This window comes from Heloderma suspectum, chromosome 6 (assembly GCF_057233095.1).
Source record: "Heloderma suspectum isolate Gila_16-S chromosome 6, 16-S_ref, whole genome shotgun sequence".
In the NCBI taxonomy this organism is placed as follows: Eukaryota; Metazoa; Chordata; class Lepidosauria; order Squamata; family Helodermatidae; genus Heloderma; species Heloderma suspectum.
In genome coordinates, this window is record NC_139463.1 from 49,463,662 (window position 1) to 49,476,260 (window position 12,599).

Below are 12,599 nucleotides of genomic sequence, written 5' to 3' on the forward strand. Positions count from 1 at the left end.
TTTATGGGATGAACCCTTTGGGTTCTAGTATTATGAGGGAGAAAAATGTCTCCCTATCCACTTTCTCCACACCATGCATAATTTTGTGCACCTCTCTGTTCACTCACCTCTTTTCTAAGCTAAACAGTCCCAGATGTTGTAACCTTTCCTCACAGGGGAGTTGCTCCAGCCCTTGAACATTTTAGTTGCCTTTTTCTGCACTTTTTCCAAGTCTACAATATTCGTCAAGTGCCAAGAGGAGTGGAAGTGCCTGGCTGGGTTGGGCATAGTTGCCTCAGGAGGAGGGAGAGAGCATAGCTCTGCTTTAGCCCTAATTCCTATTCCAAAGCAGTGAGGTCAGCACTGGAAGGCTTGGAAAGAATGACTTTAAATCATACCCACCAAAAAATATTAATCCCAACTGTGGAAGGCAATTTGCCTTTCTTCTGTAGGCCTTAAGGAGGTACACATGGAGTTCCCAGGTCCTCTCTAATCTAGGCACTAATCAGAGGAAGACCTGCTGAACTCTTTGGCAAGACTGCTGTCCTGTATGCCTTCAGATTACTCTGAGGTTGTGTATATGGTGTGGGCAACCTAATTTAGAGTGGTTGCTTGTTCACTGGTGTTCAAGTGTGGCATATAGCCATGCAAGCTGTTGTAAGGACCAGAACAGAAGAGTTGCCTGTTCCTGCAGCAGCAGGGGAACAACTATGGAGTTGCAGACATCAGTCTGCATGTCTGAGGCATCTACCTTCCCACTCTTGGAGGCAACCCCCCCCCCATTAAATGAACCTCCCAGCTCCAGCAAGGCTGCTTTCCTGTTTTTAACCCTACAGTCTGACACTGGTGATCAGCTGGATGGATGGCTAGCCTGTCATAAAACCCCTTTGACTTATGAAGATGCATCTCTAACCACATTTATTTCCGATAAAGCTTTTCAATGCAGTGCAGACACAAGGTACCTCACAAAATAAAACGAGCATAGTAAAGCACATAGAAGCAACTAAAGCAATAACTCTGAAAAAGTTTTAACGTAAAACTGGCAGATACAATGAAATTGTCTTAAATTTTGCTTTAAAAAGCAGGCAGTGAGGGGGCCAGATGCCCCTCTGCGCAGGATCATTCCATAATCCAGATAGCGCAACCCCGTCAACTGAGCCTCCTTCAGAGGTGGGACCATAAGAAAGGGCCTCGGAAGGGTCATATGGCAGGAAGCCGTTTTGGAGCTACCACACAAGACTTCCCAGGGCTGTCAAGGCCAGCCCCACCCCCCCTTGAATTGAGCCAGGAAAGAAGTAGGGCTGCAGCAGCGCCTCCATCTGAAAACAGAACGTTCACAGAAACCTCCAATGGGGCACGCACCTCAGGGCAAGCAAGACCGAATGTTGCCTATAAAGCGGCAGCGGCAGCAGGGTAAAGCATGCAGAGTTGCAGTGTGGGGAATGGATTTCTCATTGGGCTCAATGCCTCTTTGATTTGTATGATCTTCAGAGGATTAGGATATCATCCGTTAGTGTCTCCAGCATGCCCACAAGCGGGATTGCTGTGATGCTCCACCGAGTGGCCGTTGACAAGACAAACCTGGGCTGCAGTCACACCGCTGGAAGATTTCAGGCCCCTGAGTGCCATCCTTCTGTCCACGCCTGGAGCACACCTGACCCTCTGTAAGAACAGGCTTGCAGATTTTGGCCCAGAAATGGCGAGCGCAGCAAAGCCCCACAGCACAGTCGGCGGTGCGGAGACAACTCTCTCCTATTTTTTAAATTTTTATATTTAAATTTGCCTATTTGGATCCAAAAAATAGTGTTGCAACTTGGCTCAGAAGACAGAAAGTGCTGGGGGGAAGGTCGTCACAGTCACGGTGATATCCCTTCCCTCTGCCCTTTGGGTCTCCAAGCAAGAGTATTAGCTGAAGTGCTACACTGATCTAGATTCAAAGGTTTCGTCAGTATACCAGGTTTAAGTGGAAAACCTATATAGAATTCCACGTGTCAATTAAGGTATTTATTTGAAATGGAAACCTCTCTCTCTCTCTTATCTGAAACTTTGTCTGACTTCCCCTTTTTTGAACACCCTCTCGGCTAGGGAGCAATCTGTCACCCCTCTCTTCTCTTACCTCTGTCACGCGGCACTGGGAGATTTCCTTCCCTTAGGATGTGGCCTGCTGGAACTGGGCGTTGGAGCTGGTCTCTTGAACTCAAGCCAACCTGTTCGTCTTGCTTCTCCTCTTCAGCTAAGGTCACCTTTCCAATCTGGCTGCATATGTCTGGCACAGAAAAGGACAGTGACATGTTTCTGAAGTTGCTATACTGAAGGGAGCCCCTTGCCCATCTAGCCCAGTATGTGCTCCAACGAGCAACAGCTCTGTATGATCTCAGCCAGAAGCCCTTCCCAGCTCTGCTCCTGAATACCTGGGTTTGGCTGGAGAGGCTGGCAGCTGAACCTGGTCTGTAGGGGGGGGGGGGGGGAGGGAACAGCAGGAGGGCAAATGGGCTGAAGTGTCTTGTTTTCCTGTTCGTGTCCATTATCCACCTGCAAATATGTATATGTATCCTTCCAATGTATTTTATGGATAAAGTTTCAGGGTGGAATATGTGTGCATGATCTTGATGCTTTTGGAATCCTGCAGAGGGATTAACTGAAGTCAGAATTATTTATTTTTCCTCCCACACCCCCTTAATTAAGGCAATATACACATTTTCCAGCCATATAAAGCACAGGTTGCTAAATACTTTTAAACAGGATAATATGTAGGACATCTGCTCTTAATGGATCATTTCGACTACAGATAATCCCTTCCCTGCTTGACTCCCCCCGCCTTCCCACCCAGTTCTCAGAGTGGCCTGATCATGGGCACAGCTCTACCCCACTAGACTTTCTCAGTAAGGTAGCTGCACTCAGAGGGCATCACACATGTTATGTCTTGCACGGCAGGCATTTCTTCTGTGTAGCAAAGGCTTCATTCCGATGCTACGCAGATGGGTTACCCTTGAATCAGCCGGGTGGCTCGACGGGCAAGGATCAGCTAACGCGAGCCCCACTGTCCTCATGACTGCAGATTTTATCCCACAGCAGCACGCAATATGAAATCCACCCGCAACCCCCCGGGAGGAGGCTCTGCGGCATACCAAGGCAGCGGAGCAGCACCAGGGCGCAGCACGGCCGGGCCGCAGGAGGCCCGCCGCCACAGAGCCCCGGGCCGCGGCTGCACCCTCCGCCACGCGGGGGCAGGCCAGCCAGGATCGCGGAGGCGAGCGGCGGGTTCTGCCACCGGCGGCGTTCCGCTCGTGGCCCAGGAGGAGGGGATAAGCAAGGCGGACGGGCTGCGACGCTCTACGCGCCCGCGCGGCCTCCGTCCCTCGGCCTTCCAGCCTCGCTCGCGCGAACGGCCCCGCGCGCCCCGCCGCTTACCGTTGATGCAGCGCGCCCCCGGGCAGCACAGCGCGTGGCGCCGGCACGGGGCACAGAAGGGCGGCCCCTCCCGGGGCGGCCGGCAGACCTCCCCAGCCGGGCAGTCCTCGTCGGCCCAGCATGGCGCGCTGCGCGGGCAGGAGGGCGCCGAGCACGGCTCGGGCGCCGCGGAGAGGCCTGGACGTGGATCGGCGCTCGCCCTCTGCGGCGCTTCGTTAGGGGCTGCCTGGAAAACAGCGGGGCGCGGATGGCTACCGAGGGCCAGCGGGGATCCCGCGCGCCCCTGCGCCGCTTGAGCCGCACGCGGGATTGCGGGCGCGCTCCAGGCGCACGGGGAGCGCGACGAGGCCGCTCTCGAGGGCAGGCCGAGCAGCTCGCGCGGGACGCTTCGGGCGCCGGGTGCCCCTCAGGGGCTGGGGCTAAGGAGACGGCTTCCCGGGGGGCGGCGCTCGTCTGGCGAAGTCCCGGCCCTGGGCGAGAACCGCTCTGCGCTGGGGGGGTGCTGCTCCCCCCTCCAAGATCGCCCCGGTGGGAAACCTGGCCGCAGCAACGTGAGCATGCGCGCGCTCTCTCTCTCGCACGCGCGCGCACACACACTTTCACACCTGAGCCAATGTCACGTTGTCAGCCTCTCACTGAGCAGCAGCAGAAATAGAGCTGATGCCACTGAAATCCCCAATGTAAAGAAAGGAGAAGGCGCGGAGGGGGGGGGGGCAGAGGCTGTATAATAGCGAGCAACTTGCCCGAGCCACTTGAGTTTGGGTCTGAGCCCGAATGCGAGTCTGCCGCTGTATTGAAGGGGCCACGCTAGTTTCCACGTTTACTTAGAAATAAGCTCCATTAAACCCAATGAGACTTGTTCAGTCGTGTCCGACTCTTCGTGACCCCATGGACCATAGCACGCCAGGCCTTCCTGGCTGCAGTAATATTTCCTGCCCAGCTTAACCTCATCCTTCTGTATTTATCCTTGAAAAGCACGCGCACCCCCCCCCCCCCGCTCACCTTCTTGGAGCTGGATGCTTCCGCCGAGCCCCTGATGGTGTTGAAGTCCAGAACCAGAGCAGTCAATGGGGAGCACAGACAAGTGAGCCCCAGCAGGAAGTAGGCCTCAGGTCTCATCCCGAGCAGATCTTTCTCTGTTCCTGGAACAGGGCACCGCCGCCTGTAAATTCTGGCCCTCTGTTTCCTACGCTGAAACGTCACTGAGGGAGAGGTGTCATTCGCACACAGAGCATTTTGAACTTGTGGGTTGCTCCTTGCGAGAATAAGCTTCCGATTACCTTTCACACCTGTAGCTCAGGGAGTTAATGTGCATCTTGGACAATTCAGTCTTCCTAGCCTTATTTATAGCAGTATCTCCTCACTTTTTCTTCTTCTCCAGACCCCCCAGACTCTCCAAATCCCTTTGATCGCTACTTCAAAACAAATGCACCAAGTGAACTAGGAGAGGAGCACGGAGGCATCGCCCCCCTTCTCTTTCCAGCAATTCCTAATGACAACATATCAAAGTCAGTTCAAAGGGACAGAACAAGAGCAGGATATAGGTATCAAAGGCACCTGCTGGTAATCACCTGCATTTCCTGCTCTTTGTAATCCCTTTGCAAAAGTGGTTTTGTTCTGGGATCTGCTTTCACAGCTGGCAGATGCTACGGTGAGGATAAAGGAGAATACAGAGCATTCTGTGTTCGCTTGAAGCAGCTGCCGAGCAAACACCCTGCTGGAGCCACACAGGTCCTACTTTGAAGGAAGTTCTCCTTCCTACTGCTTCTAATGCAGCTATTGCCAGTGTGGTGAAGTGGCTAGCGTGTTGGACTGAGAGCTGGGAGATCCAGGTTGTTCAACCCCCACTCAGCCATGGAAGCTCACTGGGTGACTTTGGGCCAGTCATAGGGCATCTCTACACCTGCAATTTATCACATATTTATGATTGGCCATTCACAGAAATTTGCAGGTCTATTACATGAAATTACATGATGTCATATTATTATTATTATTATTAATATCCCACCTTTTCCCCAATATTGGGACTCAAGGCGGCTTTACAACATTAAAACTTGTAGAGTTAAAATCTATATATAGAAGTATACAAAAGTTAAAAATATAATTAAATCATCAATAATATTAAAATTGTACAAAATATCAAAATGTTGAAAGACAACAAGAAATATAACCATAGTATCCATCCATCATATTCTCACAGGTCCAGACTACCTATCCCGAAAGGCCTGCTGGAACAAAAAAGTTTTTACATGCCTGCAAAAGCATATCAAGGAGGGTGCCACTCTTACCTCCCTGGGAAGGGAGTTCCAAAGCCTTGGGGCAGCCACTGAGAAGACCCTCTCCCGCGTTCCCACCAAGCGTGCCTGTGATGGTGAAGATCTCAGGGCACGAATAGGCTTATAGGGGAGAATACGGTCTTTCAGATAATCTGGACCAGAGCCGTATAGGGCCTTATAGGACATGACCAGCACTTTGAATTGTGCCCAGAAAGACTGGGAGCCAGTGAAGCTGTTTTAGCAGGGGAGTTGTATGCTTTCTGTAGCCAGCCCCAGTCAACAGTCTGGCAGCTCTTTGAACCAGCTGAGGTTTCCAAGCACTCTTTAGCGGCAGCCCCACATAGAGCACGTTGTTCAGTCGTGTCCGACTCTTCATGACCCCATGGACCAGAGCACGCCAGGCCTTCCTGTCCTGCGCTCTCTCCCAGAGCGTGCTCAAGTCCATATTCATTGCATCCGTGATGCTATCTAGCCATCTCATCCTCTGCCGTCCCCTTCTCCTTTTGCCTTCAGTCTTTCCCAGCATCAGGGTCTTTTCCAGAGAGTTTTCTCTTCGCATTAGGTGGCCAAAATATTTGAGCTTCAGCTTCAGGATCTGTCCTTCCAATGAGCACTCAGGGTTGATTTCCTTTAGTATGGACTGATTTGACCTCCTTGCAGTCCAGGGGACTTGTAAGAGTCTTTTCCAGCACCACAGTTCGAAAGCATCAATTCTTCGGCGCTCAGCCTTCCTTATAGTCCAGCTCTCACAGCCATACATTACTACTGGGAAAACCATAGCTTTGATTAGATGGACCTTTGTCGACAAGGTGATGTCTCTGCTTCTTACTATGCTGTCTAGGTTTACCATAGCTTTGATTAGATGGACCTTTGTCGACAAGGTGATGTCTCTGCTTCTTACTATGCTGTCTAGGTTTGCCATAGCTTTCCTCCCCAGGAGCAAGTGTCTTTTAATTTCATGGCTACAGTCACCGTCTGTGGTGATCTTGGAGCCCAAGAAAATAGAATCTGTCACTGCTTCCATTTCTTCCCCTTCCATATGCCAGGAAGTGATGGGGCCAGATGCCATGATCTTCATTTTTTTAATGTAGAGTTTCAAACCAGCTTTTGCACTCTCCTCTTTCACCCTCAACAAGAGGCTGTTTAGATCCTCTTCGCTTTCTGCCATTAGGGTGGTATCGTCTGCATATCGGAGGTTGTTGATATTTCTCCCGGCAATTTTAATTCCGACCTGTGATTCATCCAACCTGGCGTTTCTCATTATTATGTACTCTGCATATAAGTTAAATAAGCAGGGTGACAATATGCAGCCTTGTCGTACTCCTTTCTCAATTTTGAACCAATCGGTTGTTCCATGTCTGGTTTTTACTGTTGCTTCTTGGCCCTCATACAGGTTTCTCAGGAGACAGGTAAGGTGGTCTGGTACTCCCATCACTTTAAGAATTTGCCACAGTTTGTTGTGATCCACACAATCAAAGGCTTTAGCATAGTCAATGAAGCAGAAATAGACGTTTTTCTGGAATTCTCTTGCTTTCTCCATGATGCAGCGAATGTTGGCGATTTGATCTCTAGTTCCTCTGCCTCTTCGAAACCCAGCTTGTACTTCCGGTAGTTCTCTGTTCGCATACTGCTGAAGCCTAGCTTGTAGGATTTTGAGCATCACCTTGCTGGCATGTGAAATGAGCGCAATTGTGCGGTAGTTTGAACAGTCTTTGGCGTTGCCCTTCTTTGGAATTGGAATGTAAACTGACCTTTTCCAGTCTTGCGGCCACTGTTGAGTGTTCCAAATTTGTTGGCATATTGAGTGCAGCACTTTAACAGCATCATCTTTTAGGATTTTAAATAGCTCGGCTGGAATACTGTCATCTCCGCTAGCTTTGTTGTTACTAATGCTTCCTAAGGCCCACTTGACTTCACTCTCGAGGATGTCCGGCTCAAGTTCAGTGAGCGCACTATCATGGCTATCAGGGACATTCAGATCTTTCCTGTATAGTTCTTCTGTGTATTCTTTCCACCTCTTCTTAATCTCATCTGCTTCTGTGAGGTCCCTGCCTTCTTTGTCCTTTATCATGCCCGTCTTTGCACAAAACGTTCCCTTGAGATCTCCAATTTTCTTGAAGAGATCTCTAGTCTTTCCCATTCTGTTGTTTTCCTCGATTTCTTTGCATTGTTCATTTAAGAAGGCCTTCTTGTCTCTCCTTGCTATTCTCTGGAAATCTGCATTCAGTTGGATATATCTTCCCTTTCTCCCTTGCTTTTCGCTTCCCTTCTTTCCTCAGCTACTTGTAAAGCCTCATCAGACAGCCACTTGTCTTTCTTGCATTTCTTTTTCTTTGGGATGGATTTCGTTGCTGCCTCCTGAACCATGTTACGGACCTCCGTCCATAGTTCCTCAGGCACTGTGTCTATCAGGTCTAATCCCTTAAATCTATTCCTCACCTCCACTGTATATTCATCAGGGATATGATTTAGGTCATACCTGAACGGTTTAGTGGTTTTCCCTACGTTCTTCAATTTAAGCCGAAATTTTGCAACAAGAAGCTCATGATCTGAGCCACAGTCAGCTCCAGGTCTTGTTTTTACTGACTGTATAGAGCTTCTCCATCTTTGGCTGCAAAGACATAATCCATCTGATTTCGATATTGACCATCTGGTGATGTCCATGTGTAGAGTCGCCTCTTGTGCTGTTGGAAAAGAGTATTTGCTATGATCAGCGTGTTATCTTGGCAAAACTCTATTAGCTTTTGTCCTGCTTCATTTTGTACACCAAGGCCATGCCTGCCTGTTATCCCAGTGATTTCTTGATTTCCTACTTTAGCTTTCCAATCCCCTATGATGAAGAGGACATCTTTTTTTGGTGTTAGTTCTAGAAGGTGTTGTAGGTCTTCATAGAACCGATCAACCTCAGCTTCTTCGGCCTCAGTGGTTGGGGCATAGACTTGAATTACTGTGATGTTGAATGGTTTGCCTTGGATTCGTACTGAGATCATTCTATCGTTTTTGAGATTGTACCCCAGTACTGCTTTTCCCACCCTTTTCTTGACTATGAGTGCTACTCCATTTCTTCTGAGGGATTCTTGCCCGCAGTAGTAGATATGATGGTCACCTGAATTAAATTCGCCCATGCCTGTCCATTTGAGTTTGCTGATTCCCAAGATGTCGATGTTCAGTCTTGCCATCTCATGTTTGACCACCTCCAGCTTACCTTGATTCATTGATCTTACATTCCAGGTTCCTAAACAATATTGTTCTTTACAGCATCGGACTTTCTTTTCACCACCAGACATATCCACAGCTGAGTGTCCTTTCGGCTTTGGCCCAGCCGCTTCACTCTTTCTGGCGCTACTTGGAAATACCCTCTGCTCTTTCCCAGTAGTATATTGGACACCTTCCGACCTGAGGGGCTCATCTTCCGGCGTCATCTCTTTTAGCCTTATGATACGTTCCATGGGGTTTTCTTGGCAAGAATACTGGAGTGGGTTGCCATTTCCTTCTCCAGTGGACCACATTTTGTCAGAACTCTCTGCCATGACCTGTCCGTCTTGGGTAGCCCTGCACAGCATAGCTTATGGCTTCACTGAGTTACGCAAGCCCTTTTGCCACAACAAGGCAGTGATCCATGAAGGGGAGCACAGTACAGTAATCCAAATGGGATGTAACTAAGGCATGTGTCACTGTGGCCAAGTCAGACATCTCAAGAAATGGGCACAAATGGCGCACTAGCCACTCCTGGCCACTGCTGAAACCTGGGCATCCCGGCTGAGGGCTGAATCCAGAAGTACACACAAGCTGCAAACCTGTGTCTTCAGCAGGAGTGTAACCCCATCCAGCACATGCTGAATCCCTATTCCCTGATCTACTTTTTGACTGACCAGGAGCACCTCTGTCTTGTCTGGAGTAAGCTTCAATTTGTTTGCCCTCATGCAGTCCATTACTGCTGACAGATACCAGTTTAGCACCCCAACAGCTTCCTTGGAATTAGATGGAAAAGAAGAGTTGGGTGTCATCAGCGTACTGGTGACACCAAACCCCAAAACTGTGGCCCCAAATCCTCAGGCTGTACAAATTGAAAAGTATCCAACAACACTGGACAAGCACAGTTACACCCACTGGCTCTGTATCAACTATAGTGTCCAAGTCAGAGCGGATTTGAGCGATTTTGTCTGCAAAGTGCTGAGCAAATTGTTCACAGTGGGCTGTCGAGAGTTTGAAATTATCCTCTTGTGGGCTAGTGTATAAAAGACCCCTGACCACTCGAAACAGCTCCACTGAACAGCTCTTTGCAGATGCAATAGTGGCAGAAAAAATTTTTTTTTTCTTTGCTGCCCATATTGCCACAGAATAGGCCTTGAAACAGGCTCTAGCCCATGTTAAATCGGATTCACTCCGAGTTTTCTTCCAGTGATTTTCCCATTTCCCCCTGCGTATCCTGTGTTATCCCCAAACGGAAAAAATGCAGTATTTTTTTCAGCCTGCGCAACAGGAGTGGCATGGCCTGCCCATATAGTTCTCCTGTAGTGCAAACAAGCGGCTTTGTCTGGGGTTGTTGGGGGTGTGGTCATGATGACGATGGCAATGATGTTGGGGTGGTGGGCATGTCGGTAAACTGGCCTGCCCGCTTACCGCCATGCCGCGACTAAATGCAATGCACCTACTGTTGCTCCTGACTTTGCCTGCTTACTCCACCACACAGCATGCCCGGCATGCCGGCAGTTTGCCAGGAAACCGGTGCCTGCGGGGGTGGGGTTCAGGCAGTTCTGTGGAGGTTGCTGTCCACCTGCATTGTGGGTCAATCACAACCAAACCACCAGTAATCTGCGAGGGGAGGGAAAGGGGCAGGAACCAGGGAGGAAATTTTGCAATGTCCCCAGTGCATGTAATGGCTTTTCACAGAAAAGCAGCTACCCCATGGAAAGGTAAGGAACGGAATATAACGAGATAGAAATAACTGTGTAAAGGAGCCCGATCGAATCCTGCGATGAAACAGGTTGGAGTAAACCACAGCATTGATGTGGATTTCTGCCCCTGTGTGATGAACCCCACAGACTCTCAGCCCAACCTACTTCACAGGGCTGTTGTTGTGAGGATAAAATGGAGAGGAGGATTATGTACGCTGCCTTGGGTTCCTTAAGGAGGAAAAAAGGCAGGATATAAATGTAGTAAATAAATAATATTGTTTTGAAATAATTGGAAAGCCACATCCTGCATCTTCCTGGCTTTAATGCCAGTCTAATTGGACACAACACAGAAAAGATTACTGGCCACTAATTGAAATGCAACCATTTGACGGGGTTGAGTTCCTGCAATGCAGCGGGCAGCTCCCTCTTCAAATTTCACCTGTGCAAGGTACTCAGTGGGTGGCATTAGTCCAGCGGCTTCTCCTTCAGCCTCAGTTCCCCTGGATTTACAGTTCAGGGAGAATGACACTGACCAAATAGTTCCACTCCCCTGGTCAAGCTGTATTTGGAATTCTGCATCTACTGAACGCACATTATAAGAAGGACATGAAAAAACTAGAGCATGTCCAGGAAGGGCGAGGGGTCTGGAAACATCGTCAAATGAGGAACAGGCGAAAGGGCTGGGTATGTTTAGCCTGCAGAGAAGATTAAAGGAAGACATGTTACTGGTCTTCAAAATATTTGAATAGCTGCCATGTAGATGATGGAGCAGAGTTGTTCCCTGTTGCTCTAAAGTGCAGGTTTCAGCAATGTTAGGAGAAACATCCAAGGTGCCTGTTAGGGTGGTTTGGCAGTGGGCCAGACCTGCTCTCCTTCGCTGGAGGTATTTAAGCAGAGGCTGGACAACCATCTGTCAGGGATGTTGTAACTGCATCCTGCATATAGCAGGGGACTGGACTAGATCAGGGGTGCACAACCTTTTTTGCCCCAAGGACCATATCCAGTGTTGGCTTGGTCAGGGGCCATACCTGTGCGCATTGGTAAGGATTTTTTGTCCCTTGGGGTTTTAAGATCCACTGTATTAGATGCTTGCTAGATGCCATATAGAAATCGATAAGTGTCTTGATAACCTTCCAACCGTCTCTTCCTGTCTTGATAACCTTCCAACTGGGTAACAGGTTAAGGGTCATAGAAAAGAACATCTTGTGGCTTGGGATCCCCATCTGTAAATAAAGTACAAAGGAGCTGCTGACCACATAAGAAGAGAACTAAGGCTCACAAGGCCGCGGTGGCTTAGTGGTTAAGATGCTGAACTGCAGACCGGAAGGTCGACAGCAGTTCGAGACCCGAGTGCCGCGTGACGGAGTGAGCTCCTGTCTTCAGTCCCAGCTCCTGCCAACCTAGCAGTTTGAAAGCAAGAAATTGCAAGTAGATAAATAGGTACCGCCTCAGCGGGAAAGGTAATAGTGTTCCTTGCACCTCGGTGACCACGGAAGCGTCTTCGGACGTTTCTAAGCCGAAGACTGGTTCTTCGGCTTAGAAACGGGGATGAGCACCGCACCCTAGAGTCGGACACGACTCATTGGGGACACCTTTACCTTTTTAAGGCTCAGAAAGTAAACACCTTACATCAAGGAGAGAAATGATTCTGGGGACAAAGGTAAGATTTTCTGGGAATAGGATGACCTATAATGTGATGTGAACCAATAAATGTAGAGATTTCAGAATATGTATTAGAAAGGTTACCAATTTGGGAGGGTATTTAAGTTGATTCACAGAAGAGATCCGAGTCCGTCTTTCTTCTTTCACCGTGAACCTGATACGTTACTCTAAGCCTATAATTTAGGCCTCAGTGGCTCTCCCGTCATGCTTGGAGAGTCCCTTTACCCTTGCTGGTAACGTACAGGTGAGAGTGGTAAGCATACAGTTGCAGGATGTGTGAGCAGGGCTTTGCTTTGCTTGGCTGAAGATTTGTGTGTTTGTTAAAACTTTTATCTTTCTCTAATAAATGCACTTAGTTTACATCTTTTAGTTC

At 49.0% G+C, this 12,599-nt stretch overlaps 1 protein-coding gene across 1 annotated transcript in view; it reads right to left on the reverse strand.

The window, feature by feature from the left end:
- Positions 1-4,675, reverse strand: part of UFM1 (ubiquitin fold modifier 1) — a 28,072-nt gene extending 23,397 nt beyond the window's left edge. The window contains exons 1-3 of the mRNA XM_084807118.1: positions 4,393-4,675; positions 3,391-3,616; positions 2,096-2,245 (exon numbers count right to left, since the gene is read on the reverse strand). Coding sequence (XP_084663244.1) covers positions 2,096-2,245; positions 3,391-3,616; positions 4,393-4,509 — 493 coding nt within the window. The 5' untranslated portion in view covers positions 4,510-4,675. The remainder of the gene's footprint in view (positions 1-2,095; positions 2,246-3,390; positions 3,617-4,392) is intronic.
- Positions 4,676-12,599: the final 7,924 nt, after the last annotated feature.